Below are 25,830 nucleotides of genomic sequence, written 5' to 3'. Positions count from 1 at the left end.
CGGGTTGAGCGGACAGGCGGGCGGAATAGTTGCGAGGACACTGAGTGGTGGGCGTGCTTGTGTTCACAGATATGAGTGTGCGTATGTGGGGTCGAAGGGATGCACGGCCGGAAACGTGGAGTGCGTGGGCTGAATGGACGAGTGTCGAGGGGAGACAGGTCGGCGGTGGGGCGGGCGGAAAGGATGAGGTTAGGATATACACGTGTGCAGGGAAGGACTGGCGCCACGAGGGACGACGACGCACCTTCATGACGCTCGTCCTGCTCAGCGAGCGTGCATCTCCCCATAAATTTCCTCGTCCTCCACGCCCATCCATGTTCCCAGCCCGTCTCTCAGCCGCCGCCGCCGCCGCCGCCGGTCCTCTTCTTCCTACGCTACCAGCCAGTTAGGTTAGGTCGAGGATGGGACTGTTGACGAATGTGAGATCGAGTGTGCGCAAACTCGAGAGGACGAGGGCGACGAGGATGAGGGGATGAGGGGTCAAGCGCGCACGGGGTCGAGTGTGCCTGTGGTTTCGGCAACGATCCAGGACGAGGGAGGAGTGGTCGAGGGGCCGTCGAGAGGTTGTGCGTGCACGCGTGCGCGAGCTGGATGAGTCATGCGGAAGCGGATCTGGGTCGGATCTGGGTCGCAGGCGAAGGCGGATGCGTGAGCTCAAGGGATGAAAGGGATCGAGGGCATTCGGTGGCGGGCAGGTGTGGGCTAGATGAGTCTAACTTGGGCTTGACGGGACAAGGGGAAGCGCGCGGACGAACGGGGATAGCATGCAAAGGCGGGTGCATGGCGTCGAGGGGTCGCGCGTTCACGCATGGGCACAAAGGCAGAATTGGCTATTGAGGGAATCAAGTGAGCGAACGGGCTTGGCGTCAGAGATCGAGGGCGTCGCAGGGTCGCAGGTCGAACAAGGGGTAGGCAGAAAGGATCAGAGCGGTAGGTACACGCCTTGGTGACTCTCGGCCTCCCTCTCCCTAGTTCATGTCTTTGTTGCTAGCTGTTACTCACCCTCCTCGTCAACACACTAGAGCGCGTGTGGCATGATGTCTGCTATGCTTTGTGCGCTGGCGCGGAGCGCAAGTGGGGCGGGAGCGGGGGCGCCTGAAGGGACGGCGACGGTAGAGGGACTGTGTAGGGCGGCGGGGTCGCAGCAGTGACGCAAGACGAGGAAGGGTGGACGAGGGGACGACGAAGTGTTGATGCTGCGTGGGATTGAGGGGATGACCGTGCGTGGGATTGACAACGCGAACGGTCGAGAGAGTCCAGGTGACGTGCGAGCTTGGGCTGGAGGCAACAAGCGGAAGGGCAATGAGTGGCGGGTGTGCATAGCGTCGAAAAGATGCACGTGCGCATATGGGCTCGAACGCGGGAGCGTGGACGTCAACGTCAACGGCCTAGGGGTTCGAAGGTACTGGGTAGGCGGCGGGCGTAGTCATGAGAAGATGGGCGCGGGCTCTGGGGCTTGAGGGGACGAGGGGACGTACGCATATAACTTTGGGTCGCAGGCAAATGGATGCGTGTACTGAAGAGAACCGAGCGTGCGCAGGCGGGATCGAGGGTTAGGTTCGACGCTCGAGCGGGTCGAGAGGGCAAGAGTGGCGTCGGGCATGCACAGGATCTCGGCGGTGACACGGTCTGGGATGCCTGGGCGAGTGACCCGAGCGAGGAAACCTTCGACTTGAGCATGGAGATGGTACTCTGCGCAGCAGCCTGTTGAACTTTGAGCGTGCGCGAGAGCTTGAGTGAAGATTTGACCCGGGAGGCGAGGGCATTGAGGCACTCCTGTGACACGGAAGGCATCGAAAGCTTGAATGCAAAAGGTTCTTGTAGGGACGACGACGATCTTCTACTAAAATACCGAGTTGCCTGAGCTGTCGTGTTGCTAACAACATAGAGGGCGCCGTGGGACCTTGCCAATCCGACCGACCGAGTTGAAACTTGGAAGGCTGCGAGGTAGGAATCTAAAAAGAGGAAAGGAATGGGTGAGGTCGATGAATGCAGGAGAAAGAGAGAAACGGCACGTCGAAACTTGCAGACAAATGAAACATGGTGGGAGAGCTTGAAGGACAAGAAGTAATATGCCATACCGAGGTTAGCGCACGCGTAAAGTCTCTCATGATATACCCGAGCGGCACAAGTACCTACAGAAAGATCTGAAATCATCGTTAGACAAAGACAAGGACCACAATGGGAATCCTCAACACTGCTTGCTTTCTCAGGGCCTCGGCGGAGGCCCATCGTCCGTTTGCAATGCCGAGGGCGGGAAAGAAGGGACAACGAAAAGTAGAATACAGATACACTTACAGGAGCAGGGGTCTGTCATGGTTATGATTACAAGTCGTCTCGTGCGCGTAGAGCAGAGTTTGCTCCGGTTTCGCAATTCATCGTTGTGTGGTAATGGCTTAGGGAGAACACCATGTCCGCCGCGACGGTGATGTGCGTCGATCTACTCTCATTCGCCAGCTCCTCGTTGGGCAGCTTTCGTGTGCGCCTAGAAACCACAATGAAAGAATAAAATTAAAACTCAACAAGTCGACACGCGTCCACGCAAACACGATCGGAGCACGCGTGACGTAACCTTTGCGCGCATCCAGGACGTCAACGCCGCTGCTGATCAACTGCATATGCTCCAGCTGGCTCACGCACGAGAGCACCTCGCGCCACGAGCCCTTGAGGTTATTGCCCTCCATGACTGTGACGTCGAGAAGCATCTGGGCCGCCTCCATGTTCTTTGTCTTCATCTCCCCGAGGTTGTTCAGGAACGTGAACTTTGCGAGCGTCGTCACGAACGCGTTGCGCTCCAGCTCGAGGTCGAAGAAGCACACGATCCGGATCGCATTCCGGAAGCCGTCGAGGCAGAGCTCCACGACATCCAGGTTGTCCGTCTCCTGCAGTGGGCCCGAGATCCCCGCGAGGAACGGGATCCACGCGACCTCGAACATGGGCCAGACGTGTACGAAGTGCGACGCGCTGAAGAACTGCTCGCCACTCCGCGAACCCTTGCACTGGGACTGCATCATCGTCCTGAACAGCGCCTGCATAACCGACGCGTGAGCAAACCACCCCAGCACCGACATCTCGACGCTCGACGCCATCAAGAAGCATGCACCTCGGTCTTGTTCGCCATGCCGTTCGACTGCAGCATATACGCCTCCCTCTGCAAGTCCTGCCCGACCGTGGCGAGCGCGCTCGCCAGCCCCGCACCCGGCGCGAGCGACGCGACCAGGCTCGAGTCCACCTCATCCTTGATCCGGATCCCATTGTTCACGATGTCGTCAAAGATGGCGGACAGCAGCTCCTCGGGGAGATCCGCGCCCTCGTTGATCCCGCGGGTGTTCTTCACGAAGTCTGCGCGCGTCATGCGCTTCTTCACCTGCGGATTGTGCGCATCCGTGTTGAGCAGGATGACCGAGTACGAGATCACGTAGGCGGTGTCTGCAACGGGAACGGGGCCGTGGCGCGTCAGACGCGCGCGCGGATGAGCAGCGCGCGGGACACGCATCGGCGTTCGCGAACGGTGTGTTCGCATTGCCCTCGATGTAGCGCTCGGCGAACTTGAGCATGAACCGATTGATCTTCTGCGCTTCCCCGGGCAGGCGGAACGCCTGCAGGTAGACGTGCAGCGCGTCGACGAAGGGCATGCTCCGCAGGTCGAGCATGTTGACGAACGTGTACATGGTCGCGATGTTCTCCTCATCCCTGCAACCCGGTGAGACATCGCAAACGGAGGAGGTGGAAAACGCGCACCCTTCGCCGAGGTACTCACCGATCATCGACTTGCTCAGCCCATCGGTATGCAACAAGAACCGTGTGACATCCTGCGGCGCCTTACTCAGAATGAACCCCGTCTCGAGCAAAAATTGTAAGCCCTAACACCCGCCCATTGGTCAGCCCTCCTCAGCCGAAGAAAACACGCACTCGCTTCGGCTTAAGGTTGAACTTCTTGACGCCCTCCAGCAACATCGTCTTCTTCTGCTTCGCGCTCTCGAACCGGCCCGGGTCGTCGTGGATACCTGGCGTCGGCTGCCTCGTCGCCTCCGCGCTCGGGCCACCCGTCGGGAGCCTATCCAGTGACTGCGACGCGTCGGGCGTCAATCCCTCAGGGCACCCGTCCTCGCCGACGCTGGTGCGCCACGCACTCGCCGCGGCCGCGGCCAACGCCGAGTCGGGCGTGGTGCCCCACGCGACGAGCGAGCGTAGCACGGCAGTGAGGCACTCGAGGCTCTGGCGGCAGAGCTGCTGCTCCGAGTGGCCGAGCGCGGATGTATCGAGCGAGCCTGAGACGGCCACGGCGGACGTCACGAGTGACGGCGGGATGCCCGGCGCGTGCACCTTGCTCGTGGGTGTCAGCGCGGGGCTCGCAGGGTCCGCCGGCTTCTGCTGCGCGGCGGACGGGAGCATGCTGGTGCCGATCTTGGTGATGATGTTCATGAGGCTGCGCGCGCGGCGGGCAGGGTGTTCAGCGAGCCGCATACACTGACAAAAAAAACAAAGAAAAAGAAAAAGAAAAAAAAAACAGAGGGCAGAGCAGAGCGGAGGAAAAGAGAGGAGGCGGGGCATGCTCACTGCTCGTAGATGTTGTCTGCGACTTGGCTGTCGCAATTATAGTTGAGATAAATCTCGACGAGTGCCTGCGGATCGTGACAAAGGCGTGACAGCATACCCAAGATGGCGGCCTTCTGCTTCAGCGTCGACGTCTTCATCTCGAGGATTGGGAAAAAGATCTCGTGGAACGGGACCTCGATCTCTTTCTGCAGGCGCAATCAAAACAAAACTAGGTTTGCGAAGACAGACCACCTACGCGCATGTGCACCTTGAGCTTCGTCCGGAGGCCCGTGATCACGCGCCAAAATATCTCGACGCTGATCTCGAACGCCTGCAGGACAGGGCTGGCTGCTTTCCTGCTGAGGCTGAGGCAGAGGTACTGGTTTGCCATCTGCACGAACGGCGTCGCCTCGTGGGACGAGCTCGAGTGGATGAGCGACGAGGGCAAGACGAAGACGTCCATGTGCGCGTTGAGGATGACGAGTACCGTGTACAGGGAGAGCAGCTTGGAGCACATCGCGTGCGACTTGAGGTCGCGCTCGCTGTGGGCGGGGCGCGCAGGCACGGGGATCAGTAAAGGGTGATGTGGATGTGGTGCGAGGAGGAGAGAGCGAACCTTTTCGAGCTGAGGGGCTTCATTGTGAGCTTGCACATGGATCGGAAGACGAGGAAGGCATCCTTGAGGAAGAGGTCGTTGATCGTCATCGTGTGTGCCGGAGGAGCATGATGCCCCTGGGCTGGGGTGCTCGGGAGAGAGCTTGCTCGCGTGCAGAACACTGAAAAGGGGACACAAGCAGAACTGTGCGAGGGAGACGCACACTTGAGGGGTATCTGGCCTGTCCGCGCCGTGCTCGATCCCATTCGACGAGGGCAGCTCGAGGACGGGCAAGTCGTCGTGGGCAGCTACCGGCGGCAAAAGAGGGAGCGGGATCTCGAGCGAGATGTCGTCTGCCGAGGGCACCTTGTCCTGGGACGGCAGCGCGCACGGCGGCTCGATGTCCGGCGTGAACGGCGCGAACGAGTCGCGCTTTGCGGACGGGGCGTCGTCAGCCCTGGACGCGAGTGACGTGGTGAACTCGGCGGCGGCGGGTGGGGGTCGGTGGACATGAGGAAGACGTAGACGGTGCAGACGGCCTTGAGGAGCGAGGACTGGTGGACGAGGATGGTGGAGGAGAGAACGAGAGCGAGGAGGGCCTTGACGACCTGGAGCCTAACCGAGTCGGCGGTGGATTCGGTGTGGCAGGTGGTGGTGGTATGCACGACGAGGTCCACGAGCGAGGGCGGGGGGAGGTTGCTCTGGGAGGCGCTCGAGGTGGAGTGGCTGGGCCCGGACCCGGGGACAGGGGCGGGGACGGGAGGATGCGTGTTCGGGAGGCCTGGCCTCGACGAAGAAGGAGTAGGGAGATGAGCTTGGAGATGCAGTCAAGGCTGGCGACCGTGAGCTTCTCGTTGCGGGTCTCGCAAGCGAGGCAGAAGACGGAGTTGCCCTTGGAGATGGTCATGGAGCGCTTGTAGGAGGAGGGCGGTGTGGAGGGATGCGGTGGACATGAACGGGGAGAACGCGGTGTGGGTGTCGATCGTGCGCGAGGCGTCGGTGGAGGAGAGCCGGGAGGACGGGGGTGGTGCGTGCGGTAGCTGAGGCTGCCCCCACGCGGGGGCCGGTCTTGCAGCGAGTTCTTGGATGGCGGCGTCGGAGGAGGGGCTGGCGCAAAGAAAGATGACGTACCTCATGGATATCCTCGTCGTCCGCACCCTCTCTCTTCCCAGCTTATCTTTCCGCCATCGCCGTTCCTCAGCGTGGTCGTTGTCGCTGTCGTCGTGATTGTCAGTGTGGTCCTCGTTGTCGTCGTGTTTGACGCTCAGACGGTCACGATGCTTGGAGCGTTATCAGGCAGCGTGGGCGTGGGGGCGTTGGTGGAGCAGAACGCCTCCGCGGCCGACATCGTGGTGGCACAGGGGAAAGAGACGGCGGTGAGCGGGGGCGTAGGCGTGGACGAGGACAGAGACGGGGTCGGGAAGGGAAAGGCTAGTCCCTCGAGGATCTGTAGATAGTAGAAGTAAAGAAAAAGAGAAGGAAACATCAGTACACGTCCTCAACGATGCTAGCTTTATCAGGGCCTCGGCGGAGGCCCATCGTCCGCTTGCATCATTGAGAGCGCAAAGGAAAGAGAGCGCAAAGGAAGCGGGTGTCGAGAAGTAAAAGGAACAAAAGATAACTCACAATGAAAGGTTCAAAGTGCTTGTTTCGCTCATCTGGACCAGCGTCTGCGCTGGTTTCTCAACCGATCGTCCTGTAGAAGAAGAGGATGTGGCCGATGGCCTGTCGAGAAGTCTCTGGCTTGCAGGCTAGCAGAGGATGTCGACATTGGCACGGACAGGGTGTGGACGAGGGATCGCGGAGACGGAAGAGGTACTGAGAGACGAGCATAGACCGAAGAGTTGGATTGAGAGCTGTTCATTACGATCGAGGTGGAGTGGTGCTCCTTCCACTTCGGGCGAAAAATTTCGCCCACAAATCGTGTGGGTGAACGGGCCTGAGTTCAAAATATAAATCTAAATACAACAAGAAAAATAATACAGGCTGTAGCTACAGAGGAGCACCTAAGAAAGTAGCTTCGAGGGAGGTGTATATGCACGCAAAGTACATGGAACGAGTCGCGCGGACTACATGCATATACTATTGGCCGACAAATAGAAGATACAAGGGGAGAATGAGGCTGCAAGCCTGGGCATGTTGCGCGACTGTACTCTTGAGACTGCTGGAACAGTAAGAGCGCGTGTTCTGCTGCCATCGTACACTCGACTAGCTCGCTTGAGGCCCTCTAGTGTCATGTGTCCGACAACGTTCTGCCGAGAAGGCTGTTCGTGATGTCAAATGTCAGCATCAAGAGCACGAGAGAGGAGGAGAGGGAGAGGAGGAAAGAAGGAAATGAGGCCGGCGAAGGCGGCGGCCGCGTGCTGTCTGCGGCCAGCAGGCTCCCCACCAAGCCCAAATTCACCTTCGGCGAATTTGGGCTGTGGGGAGCCTGGCTGCCGCAGACAGCACGCGGCCGTTTCTGCAACATGACTTGTCCACCGGCACTTTTACGCCGCGTGGAGCGACTGGGCGCCCTGGACAGCGCGCCGCCAATTCTCGTCCTGCTTTGTCCTGCAACCAAGTGTCGACATTGAGCTGATCCGGCATTGTTTCAAGCGAGTCGTGGGTGGATGGAGAAGTGGGATGGTCCACAGGGCTAAGCGTGGTGGAGGACTGGGAAGGCGAAGGGTATGAGCGCGGAGGTGTGGGAGCGCGCGAGAGGCGAATTTGGGCCTCTTGTCGTGGTGCAACAGGTGGCGGTCGAGCGCACTGGGTGGTGGGAGTGCGTGGCATCGAGGGCGGGAGTGCGAACAGTCGAGGGTACACAAGTCGAGGGAGGGGCGGGCGGATGGGAGGAGTAGTCGGTCCACACATGCGAGGAGGAGCCAGGGGGCTGAGAAGACGAATGCGTGGGGGTTCGAGGCGTGGATGTCGAGGGAGGGGCAGGCGGAAAGGGCGATAACAGGAGGTACGTACCGTCGTACCGCTCTGCCTGCTCGATGAGCGTGTGTCCGTCACCATCGTCCCGTCGCTCCACCCTCGTCTCTCGACAGCCGCTGTCCCTCCTCTGCCTCTATCACCATCTGCTCCTTGTTCTTCTCTTCAACGTGCTCAACCTCGCGTGATAAGATAGTCGCTTTGCTCCATGCGCCGTGAGACAGGATGGGCGCAGAGCAGTCGTTTAAAGAGAATGGCACTGACACGGATGTCGTGGATGTTGATGAGAAAAGAGAAAGCCGTGGAGATGGAAGAGGGTGGAGTGGGTGCCCGGAGTATTGCAGCTGCAAACTGTAAGAAAAAACGCTATCAGCAGTGCGCACTTTCTCTGAGCATCTGTTGTCTGCTGGCGTCGTCGAGAGCATGCAGAGGAAGGGTTCAGAAGAAGAAAAAGCTCACTAATGAAATCCAAAATGTCCTGAGAAAGCAAAGAGACCTCGGCCGAGGAAGCGTGTTGTGCTCGATGTTCAAATGTGCGGGGAGGATCGACGCGACGCGACGTGGCGGCGTGCTTGATCACGAGACGTTGGAGGGCACTGTGTGCCGACACAGTCGGAGGGAAAACTCCGACTGTGTCCGACACAGTCGGACTGTGTTCCGACACAGTCGGACTGTGTGCCGACACAGTCGGACTGTGTGGCGCGACAATCAACGGACTGTGTGCGGCACGGCCGGACTGTGTGGCGCAGATTCACCGCCAAATCTCGGACTGTCACCGAGAATCCGGACTGTGTGGCGCTGAACCAGCGCCAAAATCCGGACTGTGTGCGGTCTCGGGCGGACTGTGTGGCGCAACAGAGAGACTGTGCACAGTGTGACAACAGTGTGACGACTGTGGGTCCGCAATCTCCCGACTGTGTGCCGCCCTTTCCCGATGCTGACTAAACTGTGTCTCCGGGTTGCAGAATACCCTCAACATCACAAACAATTACATATCTCTCAATCCCCTCATCCAAATAATAAAATTAGGTTATAATCTGAAAGGTAGTGTATGTAGGAGCATTTTATTGGTTTTGTAATGGAAATAAAAGGAAAATTGTGGACTGGAGACTCGGTTTTTTGAGGTTTTCCCTCAATTCTGTATTCTGCCTATAACATCTTTAGTACTCCATGTCTACTAATGAAAATATTAGGGTACCAAGACAAATACATTTTAAGCCTATTGAATCAGACAGAATTGTGTGCAACCTCGGATTTGGTTCCCAAAACCCAGACTGTGTGAAGCACAGTCTGGTTTTAGGGGGTAGACTGTTTAAATCCATATCTATTGAACCCTTGATTCAATCTCACTGCTTCTGGGTCTCAAAGTTGAAGCAGGGTATGAAGAGCACAGAAATTATTTTTTTGTATTTATGGTTGCATTTAATTGGCAACACAGTAGTTTCGGATATCGGTGGACTCAAAAGTGTCGGTAATACTACTAGGTTAGAATCCGCCTACCACCTCTTATAACCTAACCACCTCGCCCGCGAAGCAGCGCTACGTCGCGGACGCGCACGGCCTCGAGATTGTCAAGAAGATCCGGCAGGGCGAGGTCGAGCTGCGCGATCGCACCATCGTCCTGTGCGACATCAAAGTCAACGTCCGTCCAGCTCGCTTTGCGAAGCTGAGGGCCATCACGGACGCGAAGAAGCCAGGCAAAGCCCCCACCGCGATCCCCGCTGTCTCAGGTTTAAACCGCCTCCGCAGCCGACATTGTGGCGGCGCAGGGGAAAGAGGCGGCGGTGAGCGGGAGCGTAGGCGTGGACGAGGACAGAGACGGGGTCGGGAAGGGAAAGGTTAGTCCCTCGAGGATCTGTAGATAGTAGAAGTAGAGGAAAAGAGAAGGAAACATCATGTATCAGTACATGCCCTCGGCGATGCAGAGGCCCATTGTCCGTTTGCAAAGCCGAGTGCGAGAAATAAAGGGTACAATATAAGATATAATAAAAACATACTCACAGTGCAGGCATCTGTAAGGTTAATGCTCGTAGGCTGTCTCATTCATGCAGAGTCGAGTTTGTGCAGGTTTTGTGCTTGTTGGCACAGCGGAATCCTGATACGCGCCTGACATGACGAGCCTGTCTAGCTGCAGTGAGGCTCGTCATGTCAGCCGCGTATCAAGACTCAGCCAAGCTGATACGCGCCTGACATGACGAGCCTCTCCAGCCGCAGCGAGGCTCGTCATGTCAGCCGCGTATCGGGACTCAGCCCTGTCAATATGCGGCTGACATGACGAGCCTCTCCAGCCGCAGTGAGGCTCGTCATGTCAGCCACGTATCAGGACTCAGCCCTGCCAATACGCGGCTGACATGACGAGCCTCTCCAGCTGCGGACAGGCTCGTCATGTCAGCCGTGTATTGGCATGGGTGGCTTCTTCACCTCTTAATGGCCTCTTTAGCCCTGCCATACCCCTGTCCTACCCTGAACCTTCTAGCTTTTCAGGTTAGAATAGGAGCTTCGGGGGGCCTATCCGACCGACCCAGAGCTCGTGGGCGAAGTAGGAGGATGTCGGGAACCTAAACTAACTTTCCCATGCTGCCATCGCAAGCCGCCTTGCGCTCACTCATTTCAGTGCTTCCGTCGAGGGGTCGCACGTGCACGCATCAGAGGCGGGGTTGTCTAACGAGGAGGTCAAGTGAGCGAGCAGCCATAACGACAAGGAGGCTGCAGAGGTTGCGGGACACATGTTGAGCAAAGGGCGGGTGGAAAGGGCGAGAGCGAGAGGTACGAACCTTGGTAACGCTCAGCCTTCCTCTGCCTAGCTCATTCCTCCACCACCAGCTGCTCCTTGACCTCCTCGTCGACGCGCTAAAGCGCGTATGGCTTGATATTTGTGATCCTCTGTGTGCGGAAGCGAGGGCACGTGGAAGGACGGCGACAGTGTGGGGACGCCAACTGTTGTTGGACCGCGGGGTCTCAGTGGTGACGCAGGTCGAGGGAGGGAGAATGAGGGGGCAACCTTGCGTGGTGTCGAGGGGACGCGCGTGAGCGCTTGGGCATGAGGGCACAAGCGTGAACTTTGATGGCCCAGGAGGTCGAGGGGCACTGGATGAACACGAGCGTGGGCTCGAGGACATGACCATGGGCTCGAAGGGAAGAGGATACGCGTGCTCAAGGATTTGGATCCCAGGTGGTGCGTGCGCTGAAGGGGACGAATATGCGCGGGCGAAATTGGGGGCGGAATCGCAGCTTCATCGGGTTGAGCGGACAGGCGGGCGGAATGGTTGCGAGGACACTGGGTGGTGGGCGTGCTTGTGTTCACAGATATGAGTGTGCGTATGTGGGGTCGAAGGGATGCACGGCCGGAAACGTGGGGTGCGTGGGCTGAACGGACGAGTGTTGAGGGGAGACAGGTAGGCGGCGGGGCGGGCGGAAAGGATGAGGTCAGGATATACACATGTGTGGGGAAGGACTGGCGCCACGAGGGACGACGACGCACCTTCATGACGCTTGTCCTGGTCAGCGAGCGTGCATCTCCCCATAGATATCCTCGTCCTCCACGCCCATCCATGTTCCCAGCCCGTCTCTCAGCCGCCACCGCCGCTGCCGGTCCTCTTCTTCCTACGCTACCAGCCAGTTAGGTTAGGTCGAGGATGGGACTGTTGACGAATGTGAGATCGAGTGTGCGCAAACTCGAGAGGACGAGGGCGACGGGGATGAGGGGATGAGGGGTCAAGCGTGCACGGGGTCGAGTGTGCCTTTGGTTTTGGCAACGATCCAGGACGAGGGAGGAGTGGTCGAGGGGCCGTCGAGAGGTTGTGCGTGCACGCGTGCGCGAGCTGGATGAGTCATGCGGAAGCGGATCTGGGTCTGGGTCGGATCTGGGTCGCAGGCGAAGGCGGATGCGTGAGCTCAAGGGATGAAAGGGATCGAGGGCATTCGGTGGCGGACGGGCGTGGGCTAGATGAGTCTAACTTGGGCTTGACGGGACAAGGGGAAGTGCGCGGACGAACGGGGACAGTATGCAAAGGCAGGTGCATGGCGTTGAGTGGTCGCACGTTCACGCATGGGCACAAAGGCAGAACTGGCTATTGAGGGAATTAAGTGAGCGAACGGGCTTGGCGTTAGAGATCGAGGGCGTCGCAGGGTCGGCAGAAAGGATCAGAGCGGTAGGTACACACCTTGGTGACGCTCGGCCTCCCTCTCCCTAGTTCATGTCTTTGTTGCCAGCTGTTACTCACCCTCCTCGTCAACACACTAGAGCGCGTGTGGCATGATGTCTGCTATGCTTTGTGCGTGGGCTCTGGGGCTTGAGGGGACGAGGGGACGTACGCATATAAATTTGGGTCGCAGGCAAATGGATGCATGTACTGAAGAGAACCGAGCGTGCGCAGGCGGGATCGAGGGTTAGGTTCGACGCTCGAGCGGGTCGAGAGGGCAAGAGTGGCGTCGGGCATGCACAGGATCTTGGCGGTGACACGGTCTAGGATGCCTGGGCGAGTGACCCGAGCGAGGAAACCTTCGACTTGAGCATGGAGATGGTGCTCTGCGCAGCAGCCTGTTGAACTTTGAGCGTGCGCGAGAGCTTGAGTGAAGATTTGACCCGGGAGGCGAGGGCATTGAGGCACTCCTGTGACACGGAAGGCATTGAAAGCTGGAGTGCAAAAGGTTCTTGTAGGGAAAACGACGATCTTCTATTAAAATACCGAGTTGCTTGAGCTGTCGTGTTGCTAACAACATAGAGGGCGCCGTGGGACCTTGCCAATCCGACCGACTGAGTTGAAACTTGGAAGGCTGCGAGGTAGGAATCTGAAAAGAGGAAAGGAATGGGTGAGGTCGATGAATGCAGGAGAAAGAGAGAAACGGCACGTCGAGACTTGCAGATAAATGAAACATGGTGGGAGAGCTTGGAGGACAAGAAATAACATGCCATACCGAGGTTAGCGCACGCGTATAGTCTCTCATGATATACCCGAGCGGCACAAGTACCTACAGAAAGATCTGAAATCATTGTTAGACAAAGATAAGGACCACAATGGGAATCCTCAACACTGCTTGCTTTCTGAAGGCCTCGGCGGAGGCACATCGTCCGTTTGCAATGCCGAGGGCGGGAAAGAAGGGACAACGAAAAGTAGAATACAGATACACTTACAGGAGCAGGGGTCTGTCATGGTTATGGTTACAAGTCGTCTAGTGCGCGTAGAGCAGAGTTTGCTCCGGTTTTGCAATTCATCGTTGTGTGGTAATGGCTTAAGGAGAACACCATGTCCGCCGCGACGGTGATGTGCGCCGATCTACTCTCATTCGCCAGCTCCTCATTGGGCAGCTTTCGTGTGCGCCTAGAAACCACAATGAGAGAATAAAATTTAAATTCAACAAGTCGACACGCGTCTACGCAAACACGATCGGAGCACGCGCGACATAACCTTTGCGCGCATCCAGGACGTCAACGCCGCTGCTGATCAACTGCATATGCTCCAGCTGGCTCACGCACGAGAGCAACTCGCGCCACGAGCCCTTGAGGTTATTGCCCTCCATGACTGTGACGTCGAGAAGCGTCTGGGCCGCCTCCATGTTCTTTGTCTTCATCTCCCCGAGGTTGTTCAGGAACGTGAACTTTGCGAGCGTCATCACGAACGCGTTGCGCTCCAGCTCGAGGTCGAAGAAGCACACGATCCGGATCGCATTTCGGAAGCCGTCGAGGCAGAGCTCCACGACATCCAGGTTGTCCGTCTCCTGCAGTGGGCCCGAGATCCCCGCGAGGAACGGGATCCATGCGACCTCGAACATGGGCCAGATGTGTACAAAGTGCGACGCGCTGAAGAACTGCGCGCCACTCCGCGAACCCTTGCACTGGGACTGCATCATCGTCCTGAAAAGCGCCTGCATAACCGACGCGTGAGCAAACCACCCCAGCACCGACATCTCGACGCTCGACGCCATCAAGAAGCATGCACCTCGGTCTTGTTCACCATGCCGTTCGACTGCAGCATATACGCCTCCCTCTGCAAGTCCTGCCCGACTGTGGCGAGCGCGCTCGCCAGCCCCGCACCCGGCGCGAGCGACGCGACCAGGCTCGAGTCCACCTCATCCTTGATCCGGATCCCATTGTTCACGATGTCGTCAAAGATAGCGGACAGCAGCTCCTCGGGGAGGTCCGCACCCTCGTTGATCCCGCGGTTGTTCTTCACGAAGTCTGCGCGCGTCATGCGCTTCTTCACCTGCGGATTGTGCGCATCCATGTTGAGCAGGATGACCGAGTACGAGATCACGTAGGCGGTGTCTGCAACGGGAACGGGGCCGTGGCGCGTCAGACGCGCGCGTGGATGAGCAGCGCGCGGGACACACATCAGCGTTCGCGAACGGTGTGTTCGCATTGCCCTCGATGTAGCGCTCGGCGAACTTGAGCATGAACCGAGCGATCTTCTGCGGTTCCCCGGGCAGGCGGAACGCCTGCAGGTAGACGCGCAGCGCGTCGACGAAGGGCATGTTCCGCAGGTCGAGCATGTTGATGAACGTGTACATGGTCGCGATGTTCTCCTCATCCCTGCGACCCGATGAGCCATCGCAAACAGAGGAGGTGGAAAACGCGCACCCTTCGCCGAGGTACTCACCGATCATCGACTTGCTCAGCCCATCGGTATGCAACAAGAACCGCGCGACGTCCTGCGGCGCCTTACTCAGAATGAACCCCATCTCGAGCAAAAAATGTATGCCCTTACACCCGCCCATCGGTCAGCCCTCCTCAGCCGAAGAAAACACGCACTCGCTTCGGCTTAAGGTTGAACTTCTTGACGCCCTCCAGCAACATCGTCTTCTTCTGCTTCGCGCTCTCAAACCGGCCCGGGTCGTCGTGGTTATCCGGCGTCGGCTGCCTCGTCGCCTCCGCGCTCGGGCCACCCGTCGGGAGCCTATCCAGCGACTGCAACGCATCGGGCATCAATCCCTCAGGGCACCCGTCCTCGCTGACGCTGGCGCGCCATGCACCCGCCGCGGCCGCGGCCAACGCCGAGTCGGGTGTGGTGCCCCACGCGACGAGCGAGCGTAGCACGGCAGTGAGGCGCTCGAGGTTCTGGCGGCAGAGCTGCTGCTCCGAGTGGCCGAGCACGGAAGTATTGAGCGAGCCTGAGACGGCCACAGCGGACGTCACGAGTGACGGCGGGATGCCTGGCGCGTGCACCTTGCTCGTGGGTGTCAGCGCGGGGCTCGCAGGGTCCGCCGGCTTGTGCTGCGCGGTAGACGGGAGCATGCTGGTGCCGATCTTGGTGATGATGTTCATGAGGCTGCGCACGCGGCGGGCAGGGTGTTCAGCGAGCCGCATACACAGACAAAAAAAAACAAAGAAAAAGAAAAAGAAAAAAAACAAAGGGCAGAGCAGAGCGGAGGAAAAGAGAGGAGGCGGGGCATGCTCACTGCTCGTAGATGTTGTCTGCGACTTGGCTGTCACAATCATAGTTGAGATAAATCTCGACGAGCGCCTGCGGATCGTGACAAAGGCGTGGCAGCATACCCAAGATGGTGGCCTTCTGCTTCAGCGTCGACGTCTTCATCTCGAGGATTGGGAAGAAGATCTCGTGGAACAGGACCTCAATCTCTTTCTGCAGGCGCAATCAAAACAAAACTAGGTCTGCGAAGACAGACCCCCTACGCACGTGTGCACCTTGAGCTTCGTCCGGAGGCCCGTGATCACGCGCCAAAATATCTCGACGCTGATCTCGAACACCTGCGGGACGGGGCTGGCTGCTTTCCTGTTGAGGCTGAGGTAGAGGTACTGGTTCGCCATCTGCACGAACGGGGTCGCCTCGTAGGACGAGCTCGAGTAGATGAGCGACGAGGGCGAGACGAAGACGTCCATGTGCGCGTTGAGGATGACGAGCACCATGTGCAGGGAGAGCAGCTTGGAGCGCATCGAGTGCGACTTGAGGTCGTGCTCGCTGTGGGCGGGGCGCGCAGGCGCGGGGATCAGTAAAAGGTGATGTGGATGTGGTGCGAGAAGGAGAGAGCGAACCTTTCCGAGTTGAGGGGCTTCATTGTGAGCTTGCACATGGATCGGAAGACGAGGAAGGCATCCTTGAGGAAGAGGTCATTGATCGTCATTGTGTGTGCCGGGGGAGCATGATGCCCCTGGGCTGGGGTGCTCGGGCGCTGGGGTGCTCGGGCGAGAGCTCGCTCGCGTGCAGAACAGTGAAAAGGGGACACAAGCGGAACTGTGCGAGGGAGACGCACGCTTGAGGGGTATCCGGCCTGTCCGCGCCGTGCTCGATCCCATTCGACGAGGGCAGCTCGAGGACGGGCAAGTCGTCGTGGGCAGCTACTGGCGGCAAATGAGGGAGCGGGATCTCGAGCGAGATGTCGTCTGCCGAGGGCACCTTGTCCTGGGACGGCAGCGCGCGCGGCGGCTCGATGTCCGGCGTGGACGGCGCGAACGAGTCGCGCTTTGCCGACGGGGCGTCGTCAGCCCTGGACGCGAGCGATGCGGTGGACTCTGCGGCGGCGGGTGGGGGTCGGTGAACATGAGGAATATGTTGTAAACGGTGCGGACGGCCTTGAGGAGTGAGGACTGGTGGACGAGGATGGTGGAGGAGAGGACGAGAGCGAGGAGGGCCTTGACGACCTGGAGCATAACCGAGTCGGCGGTGGACTCGGTGTGGCAGGTGGTGGTGGTATGCACGACGAGGTCCACGAGGGAGGGCGGGGGGAGGTTGCTCTGGGAGGCGCTCGAATGGCTGGGCCCGGACCCGGGGACAGGGGCAGGGACAGGAGGATGCATGTTCGGGAGGCCTGGCCTCGACAAAGAAGGAGTAGGAGATGAGCTTGGAGATGCAGTCAAGGCTGGCGGCCGTGAGCTTCTCGTTGCGGGTCTCGCAAGCGAGGCAGAAGACGGAGTTGCCCTTGGAGATGGTCATGGTCCTCATTGTCGTCGTCTTTGACGCTCAGACGGTCACGATGCTTGGAGCGTGATCAGGCAGCGTGGGCGTGGGGGCGTTGGTGGAGCAGAACACCTCCGCGGCCGACATTGTGGTGGCGCAGGGGAAAGAGACGGCGGTGAGCGGGGGCGTAGGCGTGGACGAGGACAGAGACGGGGTCGGGAAGGGAAAGGTTAGTCCCTCGAGGATCTGTAGATAGTAGAAGTAGAAGAAAAGAGAAGGAAACATCAGTACACGTCCTCAACGATGCTAGCTTTATCAGGGCCTCGGCGGAGGCCCATCGTCCGCTTGCATCATTGAGAGCGCAAAGGAAAGAGAGCGCAAAGGAAGCGGGTGTCGAGAAGTAAAAGGAACAAAAGATAACTCACAACGAAAGGTTTAAAGTGCTCATTTCGCTCATCTGGACCAGTGTCTGCGCTGGTTTCTCAACCGATCGTCCTGTAGAAGAAGAGGATGTGGCCGATGGCCTGTCGAGAAGTCTCTGGCTTGCAGGCTAGCAGAGGATGTCGACATTGGCACGGACAGGGCGTGGACGAGGGATCGCGGAGAAGGAAGATGTACTGAGAGACGATTGAGAGCTGTTCATTACGATCGAGGTACAGTGGTGCTCCTTCCACTTCGGGCGAAAAATTTCGCTCACAAATCGTGTGGGTGAACGGGCCTGAGTTCAAAATATAAATATAGATACAACAAGAAAAATAATACAGACTGTAGCTACAGAGGAGCACCTAAGAAAGTAGCTTCGAGGGAGGTGTATATGCACGCAAAGTACATAGAACGAGTCGCGCGGACTACATGCATATGGTATTAGCCGACAAATAGAAGATACAAGGGGAGAATGAGGCTGCGAGGCTGGGCATGTCGCACGACCGTACTCTCGAGACTGCTGGAACAGTGATAGCGCGTGTTCTGCTGCTATCGTACACTCGTCTGAAGCTCGCTTGAGGCCCTCTAGTGTCCTGTGTCCGACAACGTTCTGCCGAGAAGGCTGTTCATGATGTCAAATGTCAGCATCAAGAGCACGAGAGAGGAGGAGAGGGAGAGGAGGAAGGAAGGAAATGAGGCCGACGAAGTCGGCGGCCGCGTGCTGTCTGCGGCAGCCAGGCTCCCCACCAAGCCCAAATTCACCTTCGGCGAATTTGGGCTGTGGGGAGCCTGGCTGCCGCAGACAGCACGCGGCCGTTTCTGCAACATAACTTGTCCACCGGCACTTTTACGCCGCGTGGAGCGACTGGGCGCCCTGGACAGCGCGCCGCCAATTCCCGTCCTACTTTGTCCTGCAACCAAGTGTCGACATTGAGCTGATCCGGCATTGTTTCAAGCGAGTCGTGGGTGGATGGAGAAGTGGATGGTCCACAGGGCTAAGCATGGTGGAGGACTGGGAAGGCGAAGAGCATCAGCGCGGAGGTGTTGGAGCGCGCAAGAGGCGAATTTGGGCTTCTTGTCGTGGTGCAACAGGTGGCGGTCGAGCGCACTGGGTGGCGGGTGTGCGTGGCATCGAGGGCGGGAGTGCGAACAGTCAAGGGTACGCAAGTCGAGGGAGGGGCGGGCGGATGGGAGGAGTAGTCGGTCCACACATACGAGGAGGAACCAAGGGGGTGATAAGACGAGTGTGTAGGGGTTCGAGGCAGGGATGTTGAGGGAGGGGACGATGACAGGAGGTACGCACCGTCGTACCGCTCTGCCTGCTCGACGAGTGTGTGCCCGTCACCATCGTCCCGTCGCTCCACCCTCGTCTCTCGACAGCCGCTGTCCCTCCTCTGCCTCTATCACCATCTGCTCCTTGTTCTTCTCTTCAATGTGCTCAACCTTGCGTGATAAGATAGTCGCTTTGCTCCACGCGTCGTGAGACAGGGTGGGCGCAGAGCAGTCATTTAAAGAGGACAGCGCCGACACGGATGTTGTGGATGTTGATGAGAAAAGAGATGGCAGTGGAGATGGCAGAGGGTTTGGAGAGAGCATGGAGTGGGTGCCCGGAGTATTGTAGCTGCAAACTGTAATAAAAAATGATATCAGCAGTGCGCACTTTCTCTGAGCATCTGTTGTCTGCTGGCGTCGTCGAGAGCATGCAGAGGAAGGGTTCAGAAGAAGAAAAAGCTCACTGATGAAATCCAAAATGTCCTGATAGAGCAAAGAGACCTCGGCTGAGGAAGCATGTTGCGCTCGATGTTCAAAGGTGTGGGGAGGGTCGACGCGACGCGACGTGGCGGCGTGCTTGATCACGAGACGTTGGAGGGCACTGTGTGCCGACACAGTCGGAGGGAAAACTCCGACTGTGTCCGACACAGTCGGACTGTGTGCCGACACAGTCGGAGGGAAAACTCGGACTGTCTCCGACACAGTCGGACTGTGTGCCGACACAGTCGGACTGTGTGGCGCGACAATCATCGGACTGTGTGCGGCACGGCCGGACTGTGTGGCGCAGATTCACCGCCAAATCTCGGACTGTCACCGAGAATCCGGACTGTGTGGCGCTGAACCAGCGCCAAAATCCGGACTGTGTGCGGTCTCGGCCGGACTGTGTGGCGCAGCAGAGAGACTGTGCGTGGAGTGACAACAGTGTGACAACTGTGCGCCCGCAATCTCCCGACTGTGTGCCGCCCTTTCCCGATGCTGACTAAACTGTGTCTCCGGGTTGCAAAATACCCTCAACATCACAAACAATTACATATCTCTGGATCCCCTCATCCAAATAATAAAATTAGGGTATAATCTGAAAGGTAGTGTATGTAGGAGCATTTTATTAGTTTTGCAATGGAAATAAAAGGACAATTGTGGACTGGAGACTCGGTTTTTTGAGGTTTTCCCTCAATTCTGTATTCTGCCTATAACATCTTCAGTACTCCATGTCTACTAATGAAAATATTAGGGTACCATGACAAATACATTTTAAGCCTATTGAATCAGACAGAATTGTGTGCAACCTCCGATTTGGTTCCCAAAACCCAGACTGTGCTTCACACAGTCTGGTTTTAGGGGGTAGACTGTTTAAATCCATATCTATTGAACCCCTGATTCAATCTCACTGCTTCTGGGCCTCAAAGTTGAAGCAGGGTATGAAGATTACAGAAGGGATTTTTTCATATTTATATTTGCATTTAATTGGCAACACAGTAGTTTCGGATATCGGTGGACTCAAAAGTGTCGGTAATACTACTAGACATCGTGGCGGCGCAGGGGAAAGAGGCGGCGCTGAGCGGGGGCGTAGGCGTGGACGAGGACAGAGACGGGGTCGGGAAGGGAAAGGTTAGTCCCTCGAGGATCTGTAGATAGTAGAAGTAGAGGAAAAGAGAAGGAAACATCATGTATCAGTACATGCCCTCGGCGGTGCGGAGGCCCATCGTCCGTTTGCAAAGCCGAGTGCGAGAAATAAAAGGTACAATAAGATATAATAAGAACATACTCACAGCACAGGCATCTGTAAGGTTAATGCTCGTAGGCTGTCTCATTCATGTAGAGTCGAGTTTGTGCAGGTTTTGTGCTTGTTGGCACAGCGGAATCCTGATACGCGCCTGACATGACGAGCCTCTCCAGCCGTAGCGAGGCTCGTCATGTCAGGCGCGTATCGGGACTCAGCCCTGTCAATACGTGGCTGACATGACGAGCCTCTCCAGCCGCGGACAGGCTCATCATGTCAGCCGTGTATTGGCATGGGTGGCTTCTTCACCTCTTAATGGCCTCTTTAGCCCTGCCATACCCCTGTCCTACCCTGAACCTTCTAGCTTTTCAGGTTAGAATACCTCAACGATGTGAAGGTATATAGCCTAGAATGTCGGCAACAATACTCCCCTCGCGGTGGGCTCCAATTATGTCGCGGTGAGGAATGGTTTCTCCCCTAGATACAATCGGGGTTTCCTGTTTTTCCGGATGTACCTAGTGTTCGTTTGATTGCTGTTCTAGATGATACCTTCTGGTGTTGGCACAATACACAGATGTTGGTCACAGTTATAGGCAACGATGAGAATATCTTGAGCTATTTAGCGAATTTCTGAAGTGGTGCCGGACCACTAACAAAGACAATACTCCGTAAATGTTGAGAATAATGAGGAGAGGCTTGAGAACTTTGTGATTCAAGTTGCTGAGGTGCTACACAGATTGAAGGCGAGCTACTAGTTCGTCTAGTATCCCTACGAGTCTTGCAGCTTATCTCCAACTGATATCACTCAAAGAACTTATTGACTGGCACTGACTGACTGAGTAAAAGTAAGAGGGAGAGATGGTCTCTGCCTGAAGCAGGACAATCAGCCTCCTTATATACTATTTCAAGTGGGAATCTCCTTCCTAGTATATACAGGCTGAGTAGAGTCATTGTGAGTCACAAAGAATGCTGTAGAAATAAAAAGAATTAGGAGGAAAGCAGAGGAACAGAAAGGAAAGTAAAAGAAAGGCTCAGAATGTGGTAGAATATTCCTTCAGCTTCCTTCAGAACTGCTCAGAACCTTCCCCTCCTTTCAGCTTGGAATGCCCTAGACCTTGCCCCTTTCCTAAACATTCTCCATCCTTCCACTAAAGCTCCCTTCTATTCTACCAGATTCCACTGTTTTCTTTCCATTCCTTATTGTCTTGCCATGGTCTAGCCCTTTCTGAAATAGACCCTAGGCTCTGGAATCTGTCCCAAAAGCGAATTATAAGTATGAAAAGGGATAGGAAATCAAGTTTAAGTGGTAAAATACTCGAAAAATATGTAGAAAATCGGAATTAAATGTCCTGTCCCTTCCAGGTTGTTTCTCTTTTCTTTCTTCTAGTCAGATATTCTGCCCTCCATTCTACCATCACTATTTGATGCCTAACAATGTGCGAGCGCGACACCGCGTATTGGCATGGATGGCTCTCAATGGCCTCTTTAGCCCTGCCATACCCCTGTCCTACCCTGAACCTTCTAGCTTTTCAGGTTAGAATGAAATTACTTTCTATCCTCAAACAAAGAGATCTATTCTTTTGTCTCCTTACTTTCTCAACTAACTGTCATCACCTCACTTTACTCAGTAACAGTATATGGTAAATCATACCTAAAATGTCACCAATCACACAACTATTACAATAAGCACATTGCAAAATATTGCATATGCTTATATAAATATAGCCCTCTTCCTTGCACTGGTCCAAATAGTGGTCAAGGCAGCAGTGCTGTCCTCTACCTTGTACTGGTCTATGCAGTGACCCACAATTATTGCGATATGCACATTGCAATCTAGCCCTCTGCCTTGCACTGGCCCATGCAGTGACCCAGGCAGCACTGCTGCCCTCTACCTTGCACTGGCCCATGCAGTGACCCAGGCAGCACTGCTGCCCTCTGCCTTGTACTGGTCCTTACAATTACCCGGGCAGCACTGCTGCCCTCTTCTTCTGCCGGTCCATGCAGTGACCCAGGCAGCACTGCTTCCCTCTTCTTCTGCTGGTCTATGTGTAGCATATGACATGCCCTCACCACAAAAACCCTCACCTATGCTCACCTACGGCCTCTTATAAACACTGCCATACCCCTGTCCTACCCTGAACCTTCTAGCTTTTCAGGTTAGATTGGATTAGAGAGTGGATTATATGTACAAGACTAGCATACAAGCCATCAAGAACAACACCGTCACAAATGAGAACGACCCATTGATTCGAATCAAGACCACTGTACCAGACGATTGTCTCGGATTGGATCCCGACATACTCGCACATGCTTGTGCAACACCCAGCGTGTTTGTACTTGCAGCGACAAGGGTTCCCGAAGGAGCCGAGTGAGAGACAACTACAGACATAATGCTATGAAGTGTGCTCGTCCCGAGTGGTGAGAAAATAGAGAACTCACCAGGAAGATTTCCATTCGATGAAGCAGCTGCGGATACAGCAGATTGCAATTGCACGGCCGCATCATCCGGCACAGTCGACAATAGGCCTATGCGAGGAGCATCCTTGGATGGATATGTTAGGTTACCGTAGTAGAATGAGACGAGTGCACTTCAATTGCCAAGTAAGTCCAATCAATAGCTATGTCGAATATGCAACTCACGATTTGAGGAAAGGATCGCCTAGGCTCCAGCTGTACAGAAACCCTTCCCCCGGCGGATCAGTTGCAACGAGATTCGGAGAGCACTGATCGACTGAGTTGATATATGTCTGCGAGCCGAAATCACGAGGGTCGACATTGAACATTTTCCCACCAATTTTGAAAGCGAGCGTGTGCGCCTCCCCGCACGGGTATGTGTTTTTGCCCAATCGACTCATCACTGCTTGCACGACGTCTTGTGGGCCCCGAATTAAGGAATTCCCCTAGAAAGCGTGAGACTACTCGTTATCCTGCTAGCAAACAAAGGAGCTTACAGTATCGACAAGTGCAGACAAGCTTATCTTCGATGACGTTAAATTCGATTTCGGCAGTTTTTGGCCGTCAAAATAAACATCGTCGATCGGTATTTCCCATGCCAGAGGATACACCTTGTGAGTGCGTATCAGCAGAGAAGCCCCATCGCTGCGACGCGTCACTGACCTCATTAGGTGACTCAGCAGGAGCAGGCAAACCTCCCTCAGCGGTAGTATATCCTCGCAAGGACACCCACGTCAGGCTATCTGCTTTCACGCCTCGCGGAAGTTCTCCAATAGACAGCATGCCTAAATTCCCTCCAACGTCGACTGTGTCCCGCTGTAATGTAATGGTCACAAGGGGTGCCGCGAGCTTTCCCTGTGTAGCGAGCCGAGAGACAAGCGGGCCGTTGGATTCAAATGTCTCAAGTACATCGTGGACAGTGATGGTGAATGATTGTCGGGATTGCAGCTCGGATGCAGGGTGTACAAAAGAAAAGTCAGGAAAGACTCGAGAGGCGAACGATGAATCGATCGAAGAGTCTGTAGATCGTCTTGAAACTCCATTGACCTTAGCACTGAGAAGTTTGTTCCATATAACACTGTAAACCAAGTCAGTCATAGAGCGGAAACTGGCGTCCCCGTTTGCAAAATAGGGATGAAAGAGCAAAATTTAGAAGCACAATACAGATGTTGACTCTCCCGCAGAAGAAATGTCATATTGTTGGAGGGCATGGCTCGGAAAATCCGGGCGATGCATATGAGTGCTTAAAGATGTTAGGAAACATCGACAAGCGCTCGACCCGATTGAAGTTCGAAGCTCCAAGCCATGCAAAGCTTCGCAGGCCTGAAGCATAAAGATGGCCGTCCATGCCAATCGCCAAAACACCAAAACTCACCTGTTCACGGGGAAACCGAGACCAAATATTCCCGCAGAACCCGTCTGTAGGATGCTAGTATTTGTGTCTGATATCGCTGCAAAGTATTGGTCCGGGAGTATAAGTCCTGCAACGCCCACTGTGTCCTTTCCGATTGGGCCCTTCGCGTGTGTTCCGGTGAAGGAATCCCCGTATAGAAGGTGTACGTCGAGTCCAGTGTCCTTGAATGTCGAGATGGGGTAGAGGGGGACCTTCGCAGACGAGCAATTGGACTTGCACGCGTCTGACAGAACCCAGAGGTCTGAAGAGCCAGTATCTGGAATGCCGACTATCAGGAAGTCGCGTACAAAAGAAGATGGAAACCACGCACCGAGAACCAGCGGTGTCCTGGTTGACCCAATTTGAACAAGCACGTTGTAGGTTCTGGTAACTGTTGAAGTGCGCGCTTCGAAACCGATTGATATTGACCTACACGTCTACGACATTACCCAAACCAATAGCTCCCGCCCTCTGTGATCTTCTTTGAGTTCGCGCCGCCTGGTACCTGACCAGAGGGATATGGATACCGTCAACAAGCCTCTTCGCATGGTTTATTGGCGTTGCGGCAGCAGAGACGAAGAAGATTGCAGCGACGAAGCAGAAGAACGGCACCATGCCCAACAACGAGATGAAAGAAGGTGAAGAAAGAGTGAGAAAGGAATAAGGCCGTCAAGGTCGTATGCCGCTCATGGCCAAGACGAAGGATAGAGCCAAGGGAGCCTCACTCTGCCACTGCCAAGACGTCGTAAGGCAATATGTACAAGCCCGTGACCCGCATCATCACTTGAGCTTGGGCGCTTGGGCGCTCGCCGCGCTCGCTAACTCAAACACTAAGATCACTGCAGTATATTGCTTTAGCAGTGGGCACGCTACCGACGTTCACGCCAATACTGCCTTGTATACGCCAGTATCGTAGGTGATACGTCTGGAACCCAATTATACGTTCGATGAACATCTGGCTTCAAATAAGGACATCACTTCGAGCGTCTTGCTACCACTCTTCATTCAATTGACAGCTTTCGAAATGTTCCTGGGCGCGAGCTATTGGAGTCTTATGGTAAATTAAATCTCAACAAGATCCTGATCAGCGTATAGATGTATGGCGCTCTGATCGATGTCGCGGCCAATACCACGATAGAGTACAGCATCCTTGTCGAAACTTTCGGACACATGAAGTAATCTTTAGAGTGAGTTGAGGCAATCTATGCCTCACAGAGTGGGGTGAAGATCACGATTCCAAAGGCGGCTTCATACAGAAGTGATATGCTCTCAGGTTTCATGCTGCCTAGTCGGTTCGAATATATCGACAATAAATTGCAGCTCGATCTTGAAACGAACATCTAGGTCAGGTTCAAAAAAGAGAAAGATAATGAGATAAGATACTGGAAGGATTCCAAAGGAAGCTGACCTCGGAGTGTACGGATACGTTGTTAAAGCAGTTCAACAGCAATATGGGCAGCCGTCCAAAATATCATCTCCAAGGACACGTCAACAAGGCGTGAGGAGAGAGGCGAGGTCGCTTCTGTTAGAAGATGCGAATAGCATCATAATTGATGGGAGATGACTTACACAACCCCTCGACTGAGTGGACGGAGATGCACACGTCTAACTAGTGTTGACCCGACACACAAAACGTGCACTTCGGGCGTGATGTCGAGCCTGT

At 55.8% G+C, this 25,830-nt stretch overlaps 9 protein-coding genes across 9 annotated transcripts; all 9 read right to left on the bottom strand.

Annotated features, from left to right (window-relative positions):
• Positions 1-90: 90 nt before the first annotated feature.
• HETIRDRAFT_391221 (uncharacterized protein) lies at positions 91-5,400 on the bottom strand (the record flags this gene model as incomplete). The annotated part of the gene is made up of 13 exons (XM_009554692.1): positions 91-129; positions 245-702; positions 756-968; positions 1,479-1,955; positions 2,016-2,135; positions 2,299-2,360; positions 2,524-2,882; positions 3,104-3,686; positions 3,742-3,842; positions 3,913-4,429; positions 4,561-4,745; positions 4,796-5,081; positions 5,156-5,400. The coding sequence occupies 12 exons, from the start codon at positions 5,398-5,400 to the stop codon at positions 386-388; spliced, it is 3,465 nt and encodes a 1,154-aa protein (XP_009552987.1). The 3' UTR covers positions 91-129; positions 245-385.
• Positions 5,401-7,928: 2,528 nt separating this feature from the next.
• HETIRDRAFT_482329 (uncharacterized protein) lies at positions 7,929-8,570 on the bottom strand (the record flags this gene model as incomplete). The annotated part of the gene is made up of 2 exons (XM_009554691.1): positions 8,513-8,570; positions 7,929-8,404 (listed from the first exon to the last, which is right to left on the bottom strand). A coding segment is annotated over exon 2 (207 nt), but the record flags the coding sequence as incomplete, so codon positions are not given.
• An 866-nt stretch (positions 8,571-9,436) lies between these two features.
• HETIRDRAFT_442624 (uncharacterized protein) lies at positions 9,437-10,231 on the bottom strand. The gene is made up of 2 exons (XM_009554690.1): positions 9,738-10,231; positions 9,437-9,674 (listed from the first exon to the last, which is right to left on the bottom strand). Exon 1 carries the CDS (start codon positions 9,948-9,950, stop codon positions 9,786-9,788), a length of 165 nt encoding a protein of 54 aa, XP_009552985.1. The 5' UTR covers positions 9,951-10,231; the 3' UTR covers positions 9,437-9,674; positions 9,738-9,785.
• A 627-nt stretch (positions 10,232-10,858) lies between these two features.
• Positions 10,859-11,540, bottom strand: HETIRDRAFT_456149 (uncharacterized protein; the record flags this gene model as incomplete). The annotated part of the gene is made up of 3 exons (XM_009554689.1): positions 10,859-10,903; positions 10,959-11,140; positions 11,201-11,540. 3 exons carry the CDS (start codon positions 11,538-11,540, stop codon positions 10,859-10,861), a joined length of 567 nt encoding a protein of 188 aa, XP_009552984.1.
• On the bottom strand, positions 11,381-12,256 carry HETIRDRAFT_482327 (uncharacterized protein). The gene is made up of 2 exons (XM_009554688.1): positions 11,535-12,256; positions 11,381-11,419 (listed from the first exon to the last, which is right to left on the bottom strand). Exon 1 carries the CDS (start codon positions 12,073-12,075, stop codon positions 11,884-11,886), a length of 192 nt encoding a protein of 63 aa, XP_009552983.1. The 5' UTR covers positions 12,076-12,256; the 3' UTR covers positions 11,381-11,419; positions 11,535-11,883.
• Positions 11,900-12,825, bottom strand: HETIRDRAFT_412612 (uncharacterized protein). The gene is made up of 3 exons (XM_009554687.1): positions 12,368-12,825; positions 12,217-12,315; positions 11,900-12,123 (listed from the first exon to the last, which is right to left on the bottom strand). Exon 1 carries the CDS (start codon positions 12,681-12,683, stop codon positions 12,519-12,521), a length of 165 nt encoding a protein of 54 aa, XP_009552982.1. The 5' UTR covers positions 12,684-12,825; the 3' UTR covers positions 11,900-12,123; positions 12,217-12,315; positions 12,368-12,518.
• Positions 12,826-13,214: 389 nt separating this feature from the next.
• HETIRDRAFT_107881 (uncharacterized protein) lies at positions 13,215-16,805 on the bottom strand (the record flags this gene model as incomplete). The annotated part of the gene is made up of 11 exons (XM_009554686.1): positions 13,215-13,374; positions 13,431-13,918; positions 13,993-14,318; positions 14,380-14,582; positions 14,631-14,752; positions 14,802-15,318; positions 15,449-15,633; positions 15,696-15,969; positions 16,044-16,172; positions 16,262-16,495; positions 16,549-16,805. The coding sequence occupies 11 exons, from the start codon at positions 16,803-16,805 to the stop codon at positions 13,215-13,217; spliced, it is 2,895 nt and encodes a 964-aa protein (XP_009552981.1).
• A 2,043-nt stretch (positions 16,806-18,848) lies between these two features.
• On the bottom strand, positions 18,849-19,118 carry HETIRDRAFT_224607 (uncharacterized protein; the record flags this gene model as incomplete). The annotated part of the gene is made up of 2 exons (XM_009554685.1): positions 18,849-18,956; positions 19,065-19,118. Coding segments are annotated over 2 exons (162 nt in total), but the record flags the coding sequence as incomplete, so codon positions are not given.
• Positions 19,119-22,464: 3,346 nt separating this feature from the next.
• On the bottom strand, positions 22,465-24,870 carry HETIRDRAFT_39297 (aspartic peptidase). The gene is made up of 8 exons (XM_009554188.1): positions 24,601-24,870; positions 24,499-24,551; positions 24,150-24,444; positions 23,438-23,882; positions 23,272-23,385; positions 22,961-23,220; positions 22,760-22,908; positions 22,465-22,699 (listed from the first exon to the last, which is right to left on the bottom strand). Exons 1-8 carry the CDS (start codon positions 24,780-24,782, stop codon positions 22,500-22,502), a joined length of 1,698 nt encoding a protein of 565 aa, XP_009552483.1. The 5' UTR covers positions 24,783-24,870; the 3' UTR covers positions 22,465-22,499.
• Between the last annotated feature and the right edge of the window lie 960 nt (positions 24,871-25,830).

Source organism: Heterobasidion irregulare (assembly GCF_000320585.1).
Source record: "Heterobasidion irregulare TC 32-1 unplaced genomic scaffold scaffold_13, whole genome shotgun sequence".
Classification (NCBI taxonomy): Eukaryota; Fungi; Basidiomycota; class Agaricomycetes; order Russulales; family Bondarzewiaceae; genus Heterobasidion; species Heterobasidion irregulare.
Note: the sequence above shows the minus strand (reverse complement) of the source record. Positions and strands in the feature narration are given on the sequence as shown.

Bases quoted from the DNA above. Each gene is read 5' to 3' on its own strand.
- HETIRDRAFT_442624 (XM_009554690.1), bottom strand. From the start codon at position 9,950: ATGATGTTTCCTTCTCTTTTCCTCTACTTCTACTATCTACAGATCCTC.
- HETIRDRAFT_482327 (XM_009554688.1), bottom strand. From the start codon at position 12,075: ATGCACCTGCCTTTGCATACTGTCCCCGTTCGTCCGCGCACTTCCCCT.
- HETIRDRAFT_412612 (XM_009554687.1), bottom strand. From the start codon at position 12,683: ATGCCTTCCGTGTCACAGGAGTGCCTCAATGCCCTCGCCTCCCGGGTC.
- HETIRDRAFT_39297 (XM_009554188.1), bottom strand. From the start codon at position 24,782: ATGGTGCCGTTCTTCTGCTTCGTCGCTGCAATCTTCTTCGTCTCTGCT. The intron at 22,909-22,960 runs GTGAGTTGCATA...TGGCAATTGAAG, and splicing joins GGCGATCCTTTCCTCAAATC to TGCACTCGTCTCATTCTACT. The intron at 22,700-22,759 runs GTGAGTTCTCTA...TTATGTCTGTAG, and splicing joins ATCGAATGGAAATCTTCCTG to TTGTCTCTCACTCGGCTCCT.